At 46.0% G+C, this 17,307-nt stretch overlaps 2 protein-coding genes across 2 annotated transcripts; one reads left to right on the plus strand and one right to left on the minus strand.

Moving 5' to 3' along the window:
• The first annotated feature begins 2,374 nt into the window (after window positions 1-2,374).
• Window positions 2,375-9,061, plus strand: LOC144931375 (uncharacterized). Its single transcript, XM_078855180.1, has 6 exons — window positions 2,375-2,421; window positions 2,713-2,813; window positions 3,227-3,372; window positions 6,285-6,534; window positions 7,629-7,888; window positions 8,402-9,061. The coding sequence occupies exons 1-6, from the start codon at window positions 2,375-2,377 to the stop codon at window positions 8,567-8,569; spliced, it is 972 nt and encodes a 323-aa protein (XP_078711306.1). The 3' UTR covers window positions 8,570-9,061.
• Window positions 9,062-9,444: 383 nt separating this feature from the next.
• BUB3 (BUB3 mitotic checkpoint protein) lies at window positions 9,445-17,024 on the minus strand. Its single transcript, XM_078855307.1, has 8 exons — window positions 16,830-17,024; window positions 15,994-16,215; window positions 15,073-15,142; window positions 14,789-14,940; window positions 14,092-14,250; window positions 13,501-13,678; window positions 12,916-13,132; window positions 9,445-10,309 (listed from the first exon to the last, which is right to left on the minus strand). The coding sequence occupies exons 2-8, from the start codon at window positions 16,186-16,188 to the stop codon at window positions 10,300-10,302; spliced, it is 981 nt and encodes a 326-aa protein (XP_078711433.1). The 5' UTR covers window positions 16,189-16,215; window positions 16,830-17,024; the 3' UTR covers window positions 9,445-10,299.
• Between the last annotated feature and the right edge of the window lie 283 nt (window positions 17,025-17,307).

Consider the following 17,307-nt stretch of genomic DNA (forward strand, 5'->3'; position numbering starts at 1 on the left):
AATAAAAATCACGACGTTTCGGAGGCAACACAAGCTTCCGTCTTCAGGTGGAACCGTCACAGCACGCTTGCTGTATCAAGCCTAAGAATATGAATACTTGCAGTCACGAAAGCTTCAAATCTAGGGTCAAACGTTGCATTTCCTGAGCAGGAATGTCAAAAGCCCTTTCCTCGGCCTGTTTCCCATTAGGAAGCTCTCATTCATGACCGGTCAGACGAAATGTTGCCCAACCGTGAAACGCCATACCATTTGGACTGTTTGGATTGTAATAGAATCCACTTTGGAACTTTCTGAACTGTTTGCCCAATAGCAATGGAGCCAAGGTTACTTTTAATAATGTGGGATTATTACACGCAGCAGGGACTATATATATTGAAGGGCCCAGACTGCAGGTTTCCGTGACGGCGCAGGGATAAACGCTGGTCACCCGTGCTGACGAGCGGCTACGAAGGACGCATGAAGTCCAAGGAGTGAGGTCCGGAGAGTTCCATGGCGCATGGATCCTGACATTCTCAATTGGCGAGGGGACGAACGCAGCCAAAGCCTCAAAATGTTATTCCTGTCGCCTCCCTTCTACATCGCGAGGTACGTGGTGGGGTTGCGTGTGCCACCGGCCTCGGTCTGTGACCCAAGTCATCCTGATTGTTAATTGGATGGGAGACTGGCTGGCAATGCCAGGTATTGTTGGCCGAGGTTGCAAAGGTGGTCATGAGATGGTGGTGCAATGTGTTGTTGGATCTTTCTCTGTAGATCTCGGAGGTTGAGCAGGCTTGAGCCTGGTTAATATTTGGAGGGAGGCTGCCTGAGATAGGCTCAGGTGGTGAGATGACAGTACATACATTGATTCTGAAGTCTTTACGAAGCGTTGAGTTGTATCCTGCGATTTATGGGTTTTCTCTGGGTACATAAGTTACCAGCCACTCAGGAAAACTTTTCAGACCCATTAAGGCTTTCAATAATAATTAGCGGGCATTAGTTGTGTTTTTAGGGCACCAAAACTCCCCCGACCCCTTGAGACCCATACAATTGCAATATATTAAGCAGGGGAATTACAGTAAAGATTATTTTTTTGTTACATGAATGTAAAGCCACATTAAAAAAAAACATAATTTCTGGATCGCCCCCTCCACACATCCGTTTGCAAGTTTCTAGATCCACCACTGACGCATGTTGAACTTTCTCGCGCCGTACGTAGCCAAGCGTGGTCATCGGAGGTGCGTAGCAGCCCCTCAAACTAACTCGTCCATTATTCCCACACTCGAGCAGTGCACCCTGAGCAGCGGCTGTGGTTGTCACCCTTAGGGGTGAGATCATTCGTGAGCTGCAGTTGATAACACTTTTGTTTGATGTGTAGTTTGCAAGAACCAAAACATAGATAACTGGAGAAAATTCTGAAAGTATCACCTTGAATGTTTAATGTGCAAGGAGGGCTATGGTTTATTAAAATCGGGTGCCAGAGTATGTTCACCATGTACATATTTTTCACACGTAACAATGTCATGTTTTAACGTGTGCTGTACAGGTGTGTGCATACGTATACTCATGATACACAGATGTGCATGTCGGAAAAGGTTTAACCGTAAAGCTATGGGGAGACCGATATTAATTCATATTTAAATATTGAATGCATTAACGCTTGGTATTTAATGTCATATGTACAAATCTAGCCCAGCAAACGCATCACCACCATCATGCTTCCAAGGTCGGTTAAACGAGTACCACCTGGTAAGCTGTGCCACTTGGTGCGAAAGTCCATAGTAGCTTAGCGTGGAATTTCCACCACTGGCCCTGTCAGCACCCAGTGCTTTGTCAAGAATAATTTGTGGAAACTTCGTCTTGAGCCACACACCAATTACCGGACTGAACTCAAAGGGTTGTGGCGCGTGCTCATGACCGCACGCTTGCCCTGCAGACACATGGTGTCTCAGTTCCAAGCCCGGCTGAGCGAGGCGAAGCAAGCCAGTAGCCCGCCGGCCAGCCCCGAGCACCAAGAGGTCAACTTCGAGCGAGCCCTCGTGCGGGATTTCATCACCCAGCTCAGGTTGGTTCCAAGTCAATCCCCCCCTCAGATGCAGAGTAAGAGCAGTGGTAAGGTTGCACGGAGTAGACTTTGTGCAAGTGGACATCTGTGAAAAAGAGCTTTATAGCTCATCGGATTCCTCCAGTGTAAATATTATGATCCTGATGAAATAATATATATACACACACACTTGGTATGTATTTAACATTCAAATTCAGTGCTGGACGAAGGCTTCCCCACGCAGTGTCGGGCAAGATTGTTGTTGTTTGACCATACTTCATCACGCAGGTCAGTGCGGGTTGGTGAAGAGGGGTACCCAGGACCAGTTCAGATATCACTTACAACTCATGAGACATGGCCGGAAATGAACCTCAGGTCACCATGTGTGCAGTGCAGTGCCTGTACCGCTGCGACACACTAACCGCCACCGTTCACCACCAAGTTGTGTTTCAGACGAGGTGCACGTGCGCAAATATCTCGCCATATGTTTGTCAAATGCTGAGCAGAAATGAGGCAGTGGAGGCAATTGGGCCATCTCCCCACATGCTATTAGTCAACCCAGGGATACTCCCAATGTTTGTCAACGGATGCAACTGGGACCACAACACGCAGCGTGTCGTGTACTCATATCAAACACATGCGTGCCAGTTTAACACGTAGGCTTTCGCGACCGATATTATCCCTGCCGACAGGGAGGTGGCCGGGGTGGCACATGAGGACATCCTGTGCGGGGTGCGGGTTCCAGACGAGCGGCACAGCTCCCGGCGTGACGTCAGCGTGATCGTCTTCACGGGTAAGTCGCGTCGGAAACGCTCGGAGCAGGCTAAGATCGACAGCTGCAGAAGACTTCAGAATTCCCCATCGAGCCTAGACTTAAGGAGCATTCATTAATTTTGCATTCAGCACTTGCCAATTCAGGAACACTCCATTACCAGATTGACAGGGAAAACTTTTGCCCGATAATTCACCACACTGGTCGATGCAAGTTGATGAAGTGTGTTAGCTGGGGCTGGAAATGGAAGTCAGGTCATTGGGTGCTTAACGCCGTGTGTTAACCCCCACGCCAGTATTGACCCCACCTGTGGTTTGCAAGTCCATATTTGGACGGAATTGCGTGTGTTCGATCCGTATTCTGGGAATAGACATGAAAGATCTCACGGCTTGACGGTGCAACACGATGTTTACACTCTCATGCACGTGACCCAGGATCTGGACTCTACTGCATTGACCTGAAGACGTGGTCGGGTCTGGTGACCCCGCGCCAGGGTCACTGGGACATCCATGATCCAAGGGGTGGCAGTTGGCTGGGCGGCGGCTACACGCCGTGTGTCGATCCTGTGAAACTCATCAAGGTATGCACAACCAATGATCACAACCAATGAGCACAAGCTATTTGCTTAACAATTGTGATTTAAAAGAGTATTTGATTTTCTGTAAGTTAAGGTGATCGGGTGGCTATTCCATGTGAGGGCATTGAGCCAGCACTGTGGAGATTCTGGGTTTTGATATTCATCAAGATTCCATGGTTAAACAGAATTATATGAATTGTTGATTGCATGTACACGGTTAACAATGACAATACATTTATCCTTCAACTTAATTTGGCTTCTATCAGAGCCGAGAATTAACATATTTTTATTCATCATCCTAAAACACTCCTTGCAGGGAATGTAAAAGATGTCCCTAGTGTGGATATTGAAGTGGCTTCATTTTCTAACTGCGAGCTAAACATCTGGCTGTCGCCTAATGAAGCTAGTTGTAATTACTGGCGAAACGTCGTACTCAGATTGTTAATGTTGTGGCTTTGCTCTCCAACACACCGGTTAGTGCTGTACTAGTGACGAATTGGCTTGTTCTGTTTACTTGACAAACCTTACTAATTGGCTGTGTCGGGTGGTGGCGGGTTTAACGACACATTTATACATTTACGCGATCTAACCCAAAAAAATCTGTATTATGAAAGGAAATGTCTTCATTTCATGACATGACACATGACAACATTGGAATATGACTGGGTGGGGGGGAACCCCGAATATATTTCTTTAATATAACCACGAGCATCCATACAATTACGTGACTAACATAACTACTTTTTTTTGCATCAGTGATGCGTCGTAACAGAGCCGTTGCTTTTATCTGCACTCTGATCGTTAAGCTTCTCGAAAGTTTTTGAGAATAATTAATTAGAAGAGAACTGCAATGTGTAGTGTGCAGGGTGTACAAGTGCATGGGGCAGTTTGAAGCTGTAAACGATCTACATTTTCCATACTCCGCTATGGCCATCCTTTCGTCCCGCGCTGTGAATTTATGGCGCTGGATTCCAACTTGCGGTCACCACTGTTAAACCTACGTTGCACAAGCCCATGTGCTTCTCCGACACACCACCACAACTGTGTAATTTTAAAAGTGGCCGCATCTTAAGGCTCATTTTATGCCACTGCAGTACACTGCCATGTATCACTTGTCAAACTGCTCCTTCCTTGCTCAGGACTAGGGGTGCAAAATTCACCCCAGTCAGTAAATTGCTGAGATTAACTCCATACAAAACTAAAGTAATTGATTCTTGAACATGCAATTCGATGCACGTATTTTCAGCTTGAGAATTGACAATCGATTAACTTGTGCATCGTCACACTCTTGCTTGATACGTGGTAAAATCATGCTTAATTTAAATTGAATTTCGAAGGGATGCTATAGAATTTACAACCTCTTATCCGCCTGCAACTTTAAAGACTTCTGTATTTATTTTTGCACGGCGAGCGATGTGTGCAATGAACCCAAGATCGGTAGACATGCCGGGCTGGGGCATGGGGCAGAGTGTTGCTTTTTTAGAGATTAGATGACATGCCGGGCTGGGTTATGAGGGAGAGGGTTGCTTTTTTAGAGATTAGATGACATGCCGGGCTGGGTTATGAGGGAGAGGGTTGCTTTTTTAGAGATCGGTAGACATGCCGGGCTGGCTTATGGAGCAGAAGGTTGCTTTTTTTAAATTGTGCAACTGCCACCTCGTGCACCGCTATATGCAAGTGCCTTCCACACCTCCGAGTTCGCGATCGAATGACTTGTCCGTTTGCGCATCAGGGTCGCTGCCTCCAGGAAAGCAAAAATTGTGCGCATTACAAATTAGCATTAGTATTGTTAATATGTACGCGTTACAAAGTTTTGTTACGATTATTTATGGTGGGATAATTCCCTGCAATTGTGGTGTAATACTAGAAAATTGTTGAAGTGTTTACCGAAACAGTTGCACTTGCATGCACCGATTTTTTCCCCCCCCCCATTTGCGCACGTGATTACGGTCACATAAACCACATGGTTCTCTGCAGAGCCAGTGGATTCGGAATGTTGGCAAAACATGGTTAGTGGATAATTCAGACCAGCCGCTTGGTAGACATCCCCAAAAACAAACCTCCATGCCCCCCAGCGAAGCCTTGCCATCAACGCTGGGTGCGGTGGCACACACCTCTAATCTAGCGCTCTGAAGGCAAGTGTAGGTGGATCACGCAAATTTAAGAGACTCCCGAATCTGCCAGGGTGCGAGGTGGTCAGATGGGGCTACAGCAAGCGCATTCATAAAAGCCGTCTGTGAAACTTCGAGTGTTACTACATGCTACGTGTGGGTTTTAGCCAGGGTGCTCTGGTTTCCCTCCACAGGCAAAATATTTGGTTAAACATCCCAAAGTAGGACTCTCCAGAATAAGTATTGAGACTCAGAAATTACATCAAAGTACCATTTTTAGGGGGTTATACTTTGTCAAGAATTTTCCTTTAATAAGTTATTTACTTGTCTATATTGTAATTGTTTATGACTACTATGCGCGTAACAATGTGTATATATTAAAACTATTATTCTCATTATACATACAACAATATAAGCATACAGTATAATCAGTTCTTAATAATAATAATGTTGCTTTGCTATAGCTCCCTCCTATACCCCGGGACATCTCAGAGCACTTTAAACATTTAAAAAGGGCCATTCCCCAGTGGCAGCTGTCCCTTAGGGCATTAGGTGTCTCACCGCCTGTCCTGCAAGCTTGGCAGTAGGGAACATTGAAAGAAGTGTCATTCCAATCACGGCAATATATAGAATCTCAGCGAGGGCGGTTAGTTCAATATGCTCACTGTTTCTGCACAGCGTCTTGAGATGCGATCACATGGAGACGCAGTGTCAATTCGAAACGCATTGCATTGCCCACCTTTGAATGCCTGATGACCACACTTTCCCACTCATCCGTATGGCCGACCCGGGACCTCCCTACAGCTGAAGAGCGAGCAACTGCGCAAGCACCTAAGCGGTCTCGGGGTGGAGCTCCACAAAGAGGCCGTGCACGCCCGCCTGCTGCTGCTCAACCCGGCATGCGAACTGCAGGTCCCCAGCACGGAGCTGATCCCCAGCACGGAGCCTGAGCCGGTGGTGGTCCCGGCCGCGGAGGTGGCCGCTTTCGTCCGCTCGCTGCAACGTGGGTGGATGGCGCGGGTTACCGACTCGCTCACGCCGCACTGGCTCAACGGTAAAGGAGCACAGTGACCATCAAGACAACGCTCGCACACAAACACACAAGGGTGCTTCAACCGCGGAGAGGGACACTCGCGCCTTTTGCATTACAGGTAGTCCTCGTTTAACACGGGAGACACGTTCCTGAAAAGTGCCATGTTAAAAAAAAACTACTTCCCCATAATGCAACGGTAAAGTTTGGCGAGATGCGATGTACGCAGAGTGAGATGGTGGGAGAAATAACTGAAGGTACACTGCCACGTTACTGTACCACTGCACGAACTGTATTAATCCGCAAAGCTGCTCAACTCAAAAAAGTAGTTTGTCGTTGACCGCTCAGAAACCCCGTTATAACGGTGCACGTTCCGCGTTACAACGGGCACGTTCCACGTTGTGCAAAGTGTTCCCCAATGGATGAACCGCATTATAGTGAAAACACGCAGTGTGAACACATGTGAAGCGAGGACTTACCGTACTGATTTATCTTTGCCGAGAGGCAAACAGCCTCGGGCCTCTTGCCTTACTGAGCATGTCCTTGTCAGTCTTCTTCTGTACAGCAATGTTGCACAGACAAGCAACTGATTTTTGAAACAGCAACGAACGCTATTAATTAGTGCCCAAGTTCTTTAGCCATTCAACGGCATTGGCTGTAAGTTGATGAACGTCTTCGTTGCTGCCGTTGAATGGTTCACCTGTGATAGCATTTTGACAACTCGCCCTCTCTTAGCGAGCTAGGTCACAGAGTACATAGGGAGCACCACCAGACTTGCCGCTCCTATGCTGTTGATGGGAAGCATTTGAAGAAAGGCCCCATTGCTTGTTCTACTCCGCAGTCGCTTGCTTGTCAGTTATTATAAATACACAAATAAAGATCGTCTCCGCTCACCCCCCATCCACGGGCCTTCCGTGCTCCAATACAATATAGCAGCGTACTTCACTAATTTTCAGAGGCGGGCTACTTTCGCTTGACAAGACATCATTGCGAGGGCCGCCACACATTTGTGTATTGTCGGGGGCTGCAATAAAGGCCACCAGGGGCCGCCAGTGGCCCGCGGGTCTCGCAATGAAGAGCACTGCAATGTAGGATGTATTTTACCCACTGGTACGCAGGGCGGCTGTCGGCGGATGCTGTGCGGCGAGCGCGGGCCGGGCTGCGCGCCCTGGGCACCTGGGATGTGCTGGAGCTGCAGGGTGGACGCCGCCTTCTGGGCGACTTCCACAGCTGCTCCCACCTCGGCATGGATCGCGCTCACATCGAGACGCTGGAGTTCAAGCACCAGCACAGCACCATCCTGGGATATCTGTGGGCGCTGCTCGGGTACATGCCCACGGTGAGTCTGCCAGATTATCTTCCAGATAATTCGCAAGGTGTGTGAAGATGTAGCCCTCCCAGCGATTTCATGATTTGGCTTTAAAAGTTGTATAATCTCCCGTAGATGCCACTGGTTATTCATGTTCTGCAGATGTAGATCCCACCACCACCACCATCTATTGCACGGCAGTTGAACTTCCGACTCTCGGTCCGAACAGGCAACTGAACATAGACAGGTTTGTTCGTCTCTCTGAAATTCTTAAGTCAAATGTTTGTAAGTAGGAGTCCCTGTACCCCATGTTAGAGAACAAAACTATGGCATGACCTGTACTATGCAATAGGGGGACAGCACTTTCACTCCGGTGACAATATTTGTCGCACAACAATCAAACGATATCTTTATCAGAATAGAAAATGTAGCCAAATTTGATTTGCTTTTTTTGTGGTCACTGATGCTCATAAAGCATTGATTTTAACCGACGCATATTTACATTTCTTCCGCGTACTGAATGGGATGGGCAGGCATATCGACGTACTGTAAAGCACCGTTCTGTGTCCCGTGTGTAACCAGGTGTCCGTGCAGATGTATGAACGAGGCACAGACGGCTGGGCGTGGCGCCCCTCGGCTGGCATCACTGTGCTGCCCGCCAGCGCTGTTCTGACCTTCCGCGGCTGCGGGGAAGCTGCAGACTCACGTGTGCCCATCACCCATGTGAGCCGCGTGCTACTCAGCCAATAGCGGGGCTTGGTCCATCCTCTCGTCTGCCACCCCCCCCCCCCCATCAGTGTTCTTCACTAATTTTCAGAGAGGGGCCACTTTTACCGATAAGACATCAGTGAGGGCCACCACACATTTGAAACCATTGGGTTTGACAGCATGATGTGGTGTTTCATATTCGTGGGGGCTGCACTAAAGGCCACCAGGGGCCACCAATGGCCTGTGGACCTTGCAATGAAGAACACTGCCCTATCAGGAGCGCTACGATTCACATCTTAATCGCACACTATCGTGAATTAAGAAGCTGTTATGATTAGTGTAATTGTCACCGTATGCACTGCATTCTATTATAAACTATCTTTTTCATGGCCTCGGAAAAGAAAAAAAGTGAATAGCTCACTGCTCTAGTAAAGTGCCATCGTTATTATGGCCTGTTTGCTACGGTACTCCACCATAAAAATGTTATTGACCAATACAAAACATTTCATTCATGGGTTGAAGAATGTGCAAAGAAAAAACACATCTTCACGCGACGTATCTTGAGAAGTTGCAGCAGTAGTTCAAAAGGTCCAGACATTTCAGTTTAGTCCTCATATCTGCTTATATTCACAAGATTATCGCAGCTCACATCGAATCAAATCGGTAAAATTAAGAAAATCTGAATGTCACACCAACACCCAGTGCGCCATGTACATAGCTTCACTGTTCCATGCACAATGGCAGATAATTATTTAGTTTTGTATTAAATATCAGCTATATTCACTTAAAACTTTATGCTCTCTAAATTCTAAGACCAGTCTATAGGTGATGCACCCTCTTCACCCGAGTCTGCTCCATCACATTTCACGAATGTGGATTTAGAATAAACACACATAAGAATTAGCTGTTTATACTTATTTGTTTTTCTTTATTAAATGTAAACGGGTACATTTTAAACATGTTTACGCAAAAGTGTGTGAAAATTGTGTTGCATTAGATAGAGGGAAATTGTAAAGAACGTAACTTTGAAAGTGACAGCTTTGTGGTCAAAGGACGCAAGAAAATGTTCCCTATGGAGTACAATTCACTGGGCCCCTGCATTTTACTGTGTAACCAGTTTTAAAAAGCCACAATTGACCGATTCTTAAAAGAAAACCTTAAGTATTGACAAAAAGACACCATTGCACATCATACGCATTATGTGCACATCTAAGAAACTTTATCAGAATGCTGCCTTCATTTTATCAGCTCCTTTTGTTAAAAAAGGTCTGCATTGCTTATAACTAAAATCTGTGCTCAGCTGTTATCCAGTACACTTTACTGAATAACAGCGATGGTGCAGCTGAGCAACAGATGTTCTGTGACAGCTGTTTTTATGAGCAAACGTCCCTTGCTTCAAACACTTACAACACTTATATTCAAAAACACGCCATGCATTGATAGGGACAACTACCAATACACGATTGACTACGTACGGTGCGAAAGAAGCTCGACATATGGACTGCAAGTACTTGAAAGAAAATATAAACAAAATGTGCGGCAGAATCTTGGCAAACGGTCAAAGCACAGTGATGCAGGGACTGTGAATTGCCTCTTGGAAAGACATTTACAAAAGACCAAATGAACAATCTGCAACATCCCATTTGTCAAGCCCAACAGTGCTTCATACTAGAAGAAAATAATTTGAAAAAGTCACAAAGGAGATCATAAAGCAGGAGAGATAGTGGAGATGTAGAGTCGTGCTCTTCTGGTGTTACGTTGGATTATTCCCCCTAAGACGACCTGGAAAAAAACAAAGCACCAAATTATTATTTACAACTCTAGCATTTTTACATTACCTAATTAAATATTTTTTTCAAAAGCAAGTAAAGAAAACCCCAAATGAATAACATTGCTTACAGTATGTTAGTGAGGTCCTCCGCTCCAGTGCTGTTCCGCAGCCTGGGACTCATTGGAAAGTGCTAATAAAATAAATGGATAAACTGCAGGGACTAGCGGCAAGTGCAAATTTCTCAAGGAAATCTAGTGTTGGCATAATGCTGAATAAACGTATGTGAGAAGAACTGTCTTGCAAGCTCAAGACAACCAGACTCTATACAATCTACACCAGAAAAAAAGCTTGGTCTGAATGTAATAGGTAAGCCATCTTATTACATTGGTAGAATGGACAATATGCAGAAAGAAGGCTGGCGGACAGACGAACGCCGACGTCCAGAACAAACACCTCTTTCGAGACCCAAACATTGCACCTCCTGGCTTTGACATCCCTTGAAGACACTGGTGTAACTATCAACCGCATCTGAATCATCAACAGGCCGCTGCGCACATCTCCTTCAAGAATGTAAAGTTAAAGACAAGCCACAATGCGACTGGCCATGCAACCCAAACTATTGACCATATAGTAAACCACTTTAATCCGCGTATCTTAAATGGAATAGTAAAATTGCACCAACTCTCTCCTGAAGCACTCTAATGGCAACAAGATCTCGACATTGCCATTTAGCTCCTGAAAATATTTCCATTTGAAATAATATAATGGTCCATGACGAAAAAAACATTTAATAACATGTAGATTGTGACGCAGGAAGATACTGCTGTATGTGTTGTATAGCTAGTAACTGGTTCAGTGATTTAAACGCTTGACCTGTGATTTTTCTGCTTTTTTATATGCTAAACATTGTATTATGTAAACTGCTGTTTGCCACCAGACAATGGTTCATTGTAGACTGAATAAATTATCTCAACACATTTTTATTACTTTAAATTTCAAAGCATATTTGAGCTTTGTAGAAAGAAAAATAAAACATTTGGTACGCAATGTGCGAAAGATCTCCATTTTACGCTATGGTGTGAATTATGCAAGCGTCAAATATACTCGCACAAAAATGCTAATCACACACAGATGACTGCAAGTGAGCACAATCAAGAGTGTGCTCACATACGTGTAAGCAAAGACAATTTTGGATGACTTTGGCGAGCATGTGGCTTGAAGCGGTGGTGGGACTAACACCATGCCATGCAACCTCTGAAATTCCCAGCGGTGATTTTAACCACTCCGCATCGGGTATCGGTTTAACGATGATTCAGTCTTCGTGAACACCCGCGCTCGGCGGAGTTGACCAATGCCAATGACTTTTATGAACATGAAACCCAGATGATTGCGACGTTGTGCTCTTTTTTCCACAATGCTAGTCCAATGTGCCAACATGCGATGTGATAAAGAATCCACTCAGAACTCTTGCAAAAGCAATACAAGCCCATATACTAGAAAATAGTCATGTTTTCACACAACTTATTTTGATATCCCTTGAAGTGACCTTTTTATATGCACACTAGAGGTTTAAAAATATGTTAACTCCTCATTGTGTTTTTGCTCAAATTTCTTCACTTCACTGCTTTACCATCTTTTATTTAGCTTTTTTAAATTAGGTGATGTAGGTCACTCTTACAAATGAGACTACCCTTGGTTTCTTGAGTTTTCACCTGGTTAGAAAGAAAAAAACTTTAAAGTTTAACTTTCCCACACACCCTGCTATTGGAAAAAAATGTTGTTGCATGACACTTCGAAAAATATTTGTATTTCTCACAGATTATATTTTTTAATAAGTATAACCCGTAAAAACAAAGTTTTTCACTATAAATCCTTTATATGCGTGGCAGCGAACTTAATATAAAGGATTTAAAAATATATTCGCCTGTGGAGGACGCGGGGATCGATCCCGCGACCTTTGGCATGGGAAGCGAGGGCGCTACCAACTGCGCTACTCCGCCACGGCCTGTGGAGGGGTTACGCTCTGGGCTCTTATACTGTGACGTTCAGCCAAAGCCAAAAATGAGTTCTATTTGAATATATGTAAAATAATTTTTTTTTGCCTAAAAAGTGTAAAATTTTGGGAATTTTTTTTCACGAACATTAATTGTCTGTCACAACGAGTCTGTGTGGAAAATGTCAGCTCGATTGGATCACGGGAAGTGGGTGAAAAACGACCGAAAGATTTGCACGGTCGTAAGCAAGCAAGCACGCAAGCAAGCAAGCACGCAAGCAAGCAAGCGAACTTAATATAAAGGATTAAAAAATTACTGAAATTATTGGTGACAGGCTATGTGATGACCATTAGAGGGCAGTACAACAAAATAAATCGTACGATTTATTTCCATGGCTCTGCTCCCCACCTTCACCAAGCTGTGGTCAAATAACTCTCACAATATACAAGGTATGGCGTATGTATGTAGAATTACTTTCGCACCATATGTAGAAATCCGTGCTAATCGAAGGTGCGGAGAAAGGACAACAAACTAAACACAAAAAGTCGTTCTATTAAATTACTTTTCAAACTCATGAGCGGTGCTGTGCACTCAACCAGCGCACAGAGGCAGCGGGCACTCACTTGGGCTTGGTCTCGGCGTCGGTGACGTTGCGAATGTAGATCTCATCGGCGGGGTGTGCGATGTCCTCCTGCTCGTACATGTAGGAGGAGGCGATGGCAATCATGGAGCCGTCCATGCTGAAGGCGAGCGACGCAATGCTCGTCGGGTAGCGGTGGAACTGGCACAACCTCTTCTTGTTGAACGGGTCCCAGATGTTCACGAAGCCGTCCGAGCCACCTGGGAAGCCACAAAAGCAATCAGCCAGTGGTACATTAAGAGTATACTCAACTCTGTGAATTGAAGAAAAACATGTTACATTTTGTTCTAGCAAATGCAGCCGCGAATGAAATATTTAGTCCAGTGTTCTTCATTTCAAGGCCCACAGGCCAGTGGCGGCCCCTGGTGGCCCTTAGTGTAGTCTGACTTACGGCCCCCCGACAATACACAAATTTGAAAACATCCCCCATCATGCTGTCAAACCCCAATGGTTTCAAATGTGTAGCCCCCCCCCCACCCATCATTTGTGAAGAACACCGATTTAATGACACACACACTTTGCAGAGCTAGTAGTGTGTGCCTCTCTGCATGTTGGAAGTGCTACTGACCGGTGGCGAAGGTGTTGTGCACATTATGAAAGGCAATGGCGTTGACAGGGTAGATGAGTTCAACGCCGTTGTCCTTGAGGCGGTGGCACTTGAAGGCGTACTTCTTCTTCTGTACCTCAGGGTTCGGGTCCAGGTACTCGACGGCCACTCGGCCCTCGATGGAGCTCAGCACGTAAGCCTGCAACAAAAAAACCAACACTGTCACTGATCTATACGCAACTGTAGTTTTCTCCAATCTCAACAGCAGTGTGTGGCATGTGAATCAAATGCTGTCGATTGGCCTGAATTTTGTGGACAAGAGCACCCCCATCGTGGAGAATATTCAGAAATGACCAATACACTGTAGCGGTCCCACTACAGCTTGAGAATATCTACGTGTATTCCGTCATTCTCATACATTTTGAGCAACACGGTTGGTGAGAGGTGGAAAAGAGCATCACGAACGGGAAAATTCAATGCTTTTATTCAGTTCCCGAAGAAGCTCTCAGCAACATGAGCTGAAATATCAAACGTCGTTTCGAACGACACAGAACAACCCGAAAAAAACATCAGAATTGTACTGGGACCGTGTGGGACAGTCCGTGCACGCACCTGCTTGTTGGGGAAGGCGCGGATGCAGCGCGTCTGGTACTTGAGGCTGGACTCGCGACGCTGCTGCACGTAGCCCATATTGCGCAGGTCCCACACGAGGACACGCCGCCCGGCCGTGCCCACGATCAGGCGGTCGCCCGACACTGCCATCGTGTACACCTTCCCGGGCGCAGCGATCACGGCGGGGTTCAGAGGCAACAGCGAGTTAATGCTGCCGAGCAGAATTGTGTACAATTTTCTTTACTCCGTGAGCCTCAATATAACATTTCGCTTTGTACAAAATTTGCATTAATCTTATTCTTACACAGAATGGACTCCTCCACCCATGCTGATGGTTCAATCTACAATGCTGTTTCATCTCATACTGTGCTAAAAACACTTGTCTTTATGTTTCTTTCCTCACATTGCTCGACTTTTGAATTCACTCCCATCGTCAATTTTTTAAAGTTCTTAAAACCTTTATCAATTCAAGAAACATGAACTATTACACCTTAAAAAGAAAAGTCCTACTCACTTGCCATTTTAGGGCTGTGCTCAGCAACCGTGATAAAAAAAATACTACATATTGAATGTATCTTTCATTGCAAACATCTAAATGTAACTCTATATTTGGTCCTAGAAGGATGAGATGTAATTGTAACAGGACAACATTTTGAGTGATGCCCTTCTTCGCAGGGAGGTCGATGTGCATTGTTACCCGCTCGGGCTGGGGGAACGAGCCAGCGTTGCACGGTGTGCGGGGATCCCAAAGTTTCACCGTCTGATCCCAGCTGCCCGTCACCATTACGTTCACCTCCGGGCAGAACTCGACGCACCGCACTGCCGCCTCGTGCGTGCCAACCATGATTTCTAATAGGGCAAAAGCAGCAAAATGGGACTTTCAAACACGTGCTATGGGTATCCATGCATGCTATACGCCATACAGTGCAAAAATAAAAGTGTGCAAAAGCCAACAAAGAAAACACACAGCATGCGACATACCTTGTTCAGAGTTGAGATCGTACAATTTAACAGTGTTGTCCAGGCCTCCGCTCCACGCATGTGTCATGTCCTGCCAAAAATCAGAATCCATCTTAGGTCCATACATAGCAGTGACATGGCCTAGCGCATTCGCAGATTGTTGCAGAGGTTCATGGTTCAAATCCAGCAGCAGCTCGAGTTATTACTGCGGGTGTAATAACCGTAATACTACGCGCCATCTGCTCCAAATGTAAATGATGTCAAATTGCCCACAAATTGCTGAATTCGGATTTTATATTTATATAGCAATCATCACCCCCGACTGGCACACTAATGCCCCAGGTGATTCTTGAAAGTGAGACTATTCTGGTCTCCTGAGTTCTCAACCAATCTCATCATCACTTCTTTGACTCGTAGATTTTCCGCCTGTCTATCAACATTTTCACATCAATCGGCTTGCCATTATCCATCTGCCTCCCCATCTAATTACTGTTGGCAGTATTGAAGCTATAGTCACATTAGCTCGACACTTTCGAATGAATAAAATGTGGATGGTTTGGTATCCAATTTACTTCAATTTCGGAGGCAACAACAGAATAATCAACCTCACAATTTGGAGTTGAGTAAATTTCAGCAAGAGGCCTGAGTGGTGGAGTGAAGGGTGTCAGCAGGAGAGTATTGAGTAATGTGTGGGGGGAGAGTTGCGATGGAGCAAAGACCATTTCGGATTTTAAAAAGTGAGGTTGAATATGTAGCCCATTTTAATTTGTATTCTGAAACAAATGCAGGGATCTGAGAATTGGTGGGACGTGATACAATGTGGGTTCAAGCGGTATCATTTTGGCGAGTGCAATTAACAGTGCAACACACAAGACTCTGTACCTAAACGGTAGTGCGCATTCAAACGCAGAGAAACGCAACAAAGGCAACATTTGCGGGTACCTGGAAGGCACAGTCCAGCACGGGCCCCGCGTGCGTGTACTTGACGCGCTGCGTATTGCCCGTGACGTCGTGCAGCCGCACCGTGCAGTCCCACGACGACACGAGCAAGAACTGCGACGAGTTGGGTCCAAACTTGACGGCCGTGATGCCATCCTCGGGGCTTTGATTCAGCTTGAACTCACTCGAGTTGGTCATCGTTTCACAGCCGCGTGTTTGCTGCTGCTGCAGAACGCACCGCACGGGTTAACTTGGACCAAGGGTGAAATGTGTTAAGTGTGGCGAACGAAACGCTCATAAGTTGCGAAGCATCGGACTGTATCCGTCCATGTCCGTCTCCTTTTGATTGTCCCTCTTTCCGTCTCAAAAACCCCTCGTTCCTTCAGAATCAGAATGTTATTTATACTGGAATACGATGAGCTATAAAGCGATATTTCACACATGTCCAGTAGGAGCCGGTAAGAACGTTACAACAATACAAAACATGATAGTAGTGCATAGTAAAGGTAAACAAACCACTCAAACACGTACAAATTAAACTAAACCATCCCCCTCCCCACCAGGCAAAGCCCACTGAGGTAGTAACTTATTTTTCAGAAACGAGCTCGTCACCTATGCGACTATGAACCGCACACATCATTAACACGCTCCTCTACCCCAACACAATTGATCAAAGCCGTACATAAACACCAATGAGCACTTTGATAACTCTGAATACAAAAAAAACATCTTTAACACGTGCGGGCCTCCTCGCCTCTCGTCCTGAAGCCTGCGGCTCGCCTAAAACGACCTCGCTCGCGGCCACACACGCCGCCGCCGCCACGCCGCAAGGGACTTGCCTTGTTATCAGACAGAGCGCCCGGGTCCCACAGCACGCACTCGGACAGCCAGTCGTCGGTGACCAGTCGCCTTGCTAATTAATGCAGAGGACACAAATTTGATGTTTTTTTGTTGTCACATTGAATGAGGCCTGCGAAACGGCTGCAGAATGCTGAGGCCGCGCGATCGCGAAGCGCTTCCGGGTCAAGGGACACGAGATTCAAACGAACCAATCGGCGCTCGGCTCGGACAAGAGGCGCGGTTTCTAGGCGCGATCACACCCTCTGTGTGTGATGGATTAGAGGAGGGGGGTGGTCATGGACCGTGGCTTTTGCGGCAACGTGGTGGCACTTCAGCAGCAGCGGGACGGGAGTTTGTGTCTCGGGCTCCCAGTTCATTCACTCGGGAGGAGCGCCCACGATGGATTCGCATTTGCACGTGGAAACGTGGGTCACGAAAACATTTATAAATATGTATTCAAAAAGCTGAACTTTTTTT

The sequence above is a fragment of the Lampetra fluviatilis genome, chromosome 4 (genome assembly GCF_964198595.1).
Source record: "Lampetra fluviatilis chromosome 4, kcLamFluv1.1, whole genome shotgun sequence".
In the NCBI taxonomy this organism is placed as follows: domain Eukaryota; kingdom Metazoa; phylum Chordata; class Hyperoartia; order Petromyzontiformes; family Petromyzontidae; genus Lampetra; species Lampetra fluviatilis.

Excerpts from the sequence above, each read along its gene's own strand:
- LOC144931375 (XM_078855180.1), top strand. The coding sequence starts at position 2,375 with ATGGCCGGAAATGAACCTCAGGTCACCATGTGTGCAGTGCAGTGCCT. Across the intron at positions 2,814-3,226 it reads CAGCGTGATCGTCTTCACGG|GATCTGGACTCTACTGCATT; the intron begins GTAAGTCGCGTC and ends CACGTGACCCAG. Across the intron at positions 6,535-7,628 it reads CACGCCGCACTGGCTCAACG|GGCGGCTGTCGGCGGATGCT; the intron begins GTAAAGGAGCAC and ends ACTGGTACGCAG.
- BUB3 (XM_078855307.1), bottom strand. The coding sequence starts at position 16,188 with ATGACCAACTCGAGTGAGTTCAAGCTGAATCAAAGCCCCGAGGATGGC. Across the intron at positions 14,941-15,072 it reads CGATCTCAACTCTGAACAAG|AAATCATGGTTGGCACGCAC; the intron begins GTATGTCGCATG and ends TTGCCCTATTAG. Across the intron at positions 13,133-13,500 it reads GCACAACACCTTCGCCACCG|GTGGCTCGGACGGCTTCGTG; the intron begins GTCAGTAGCACT and ends GTGGCTTCCCAG.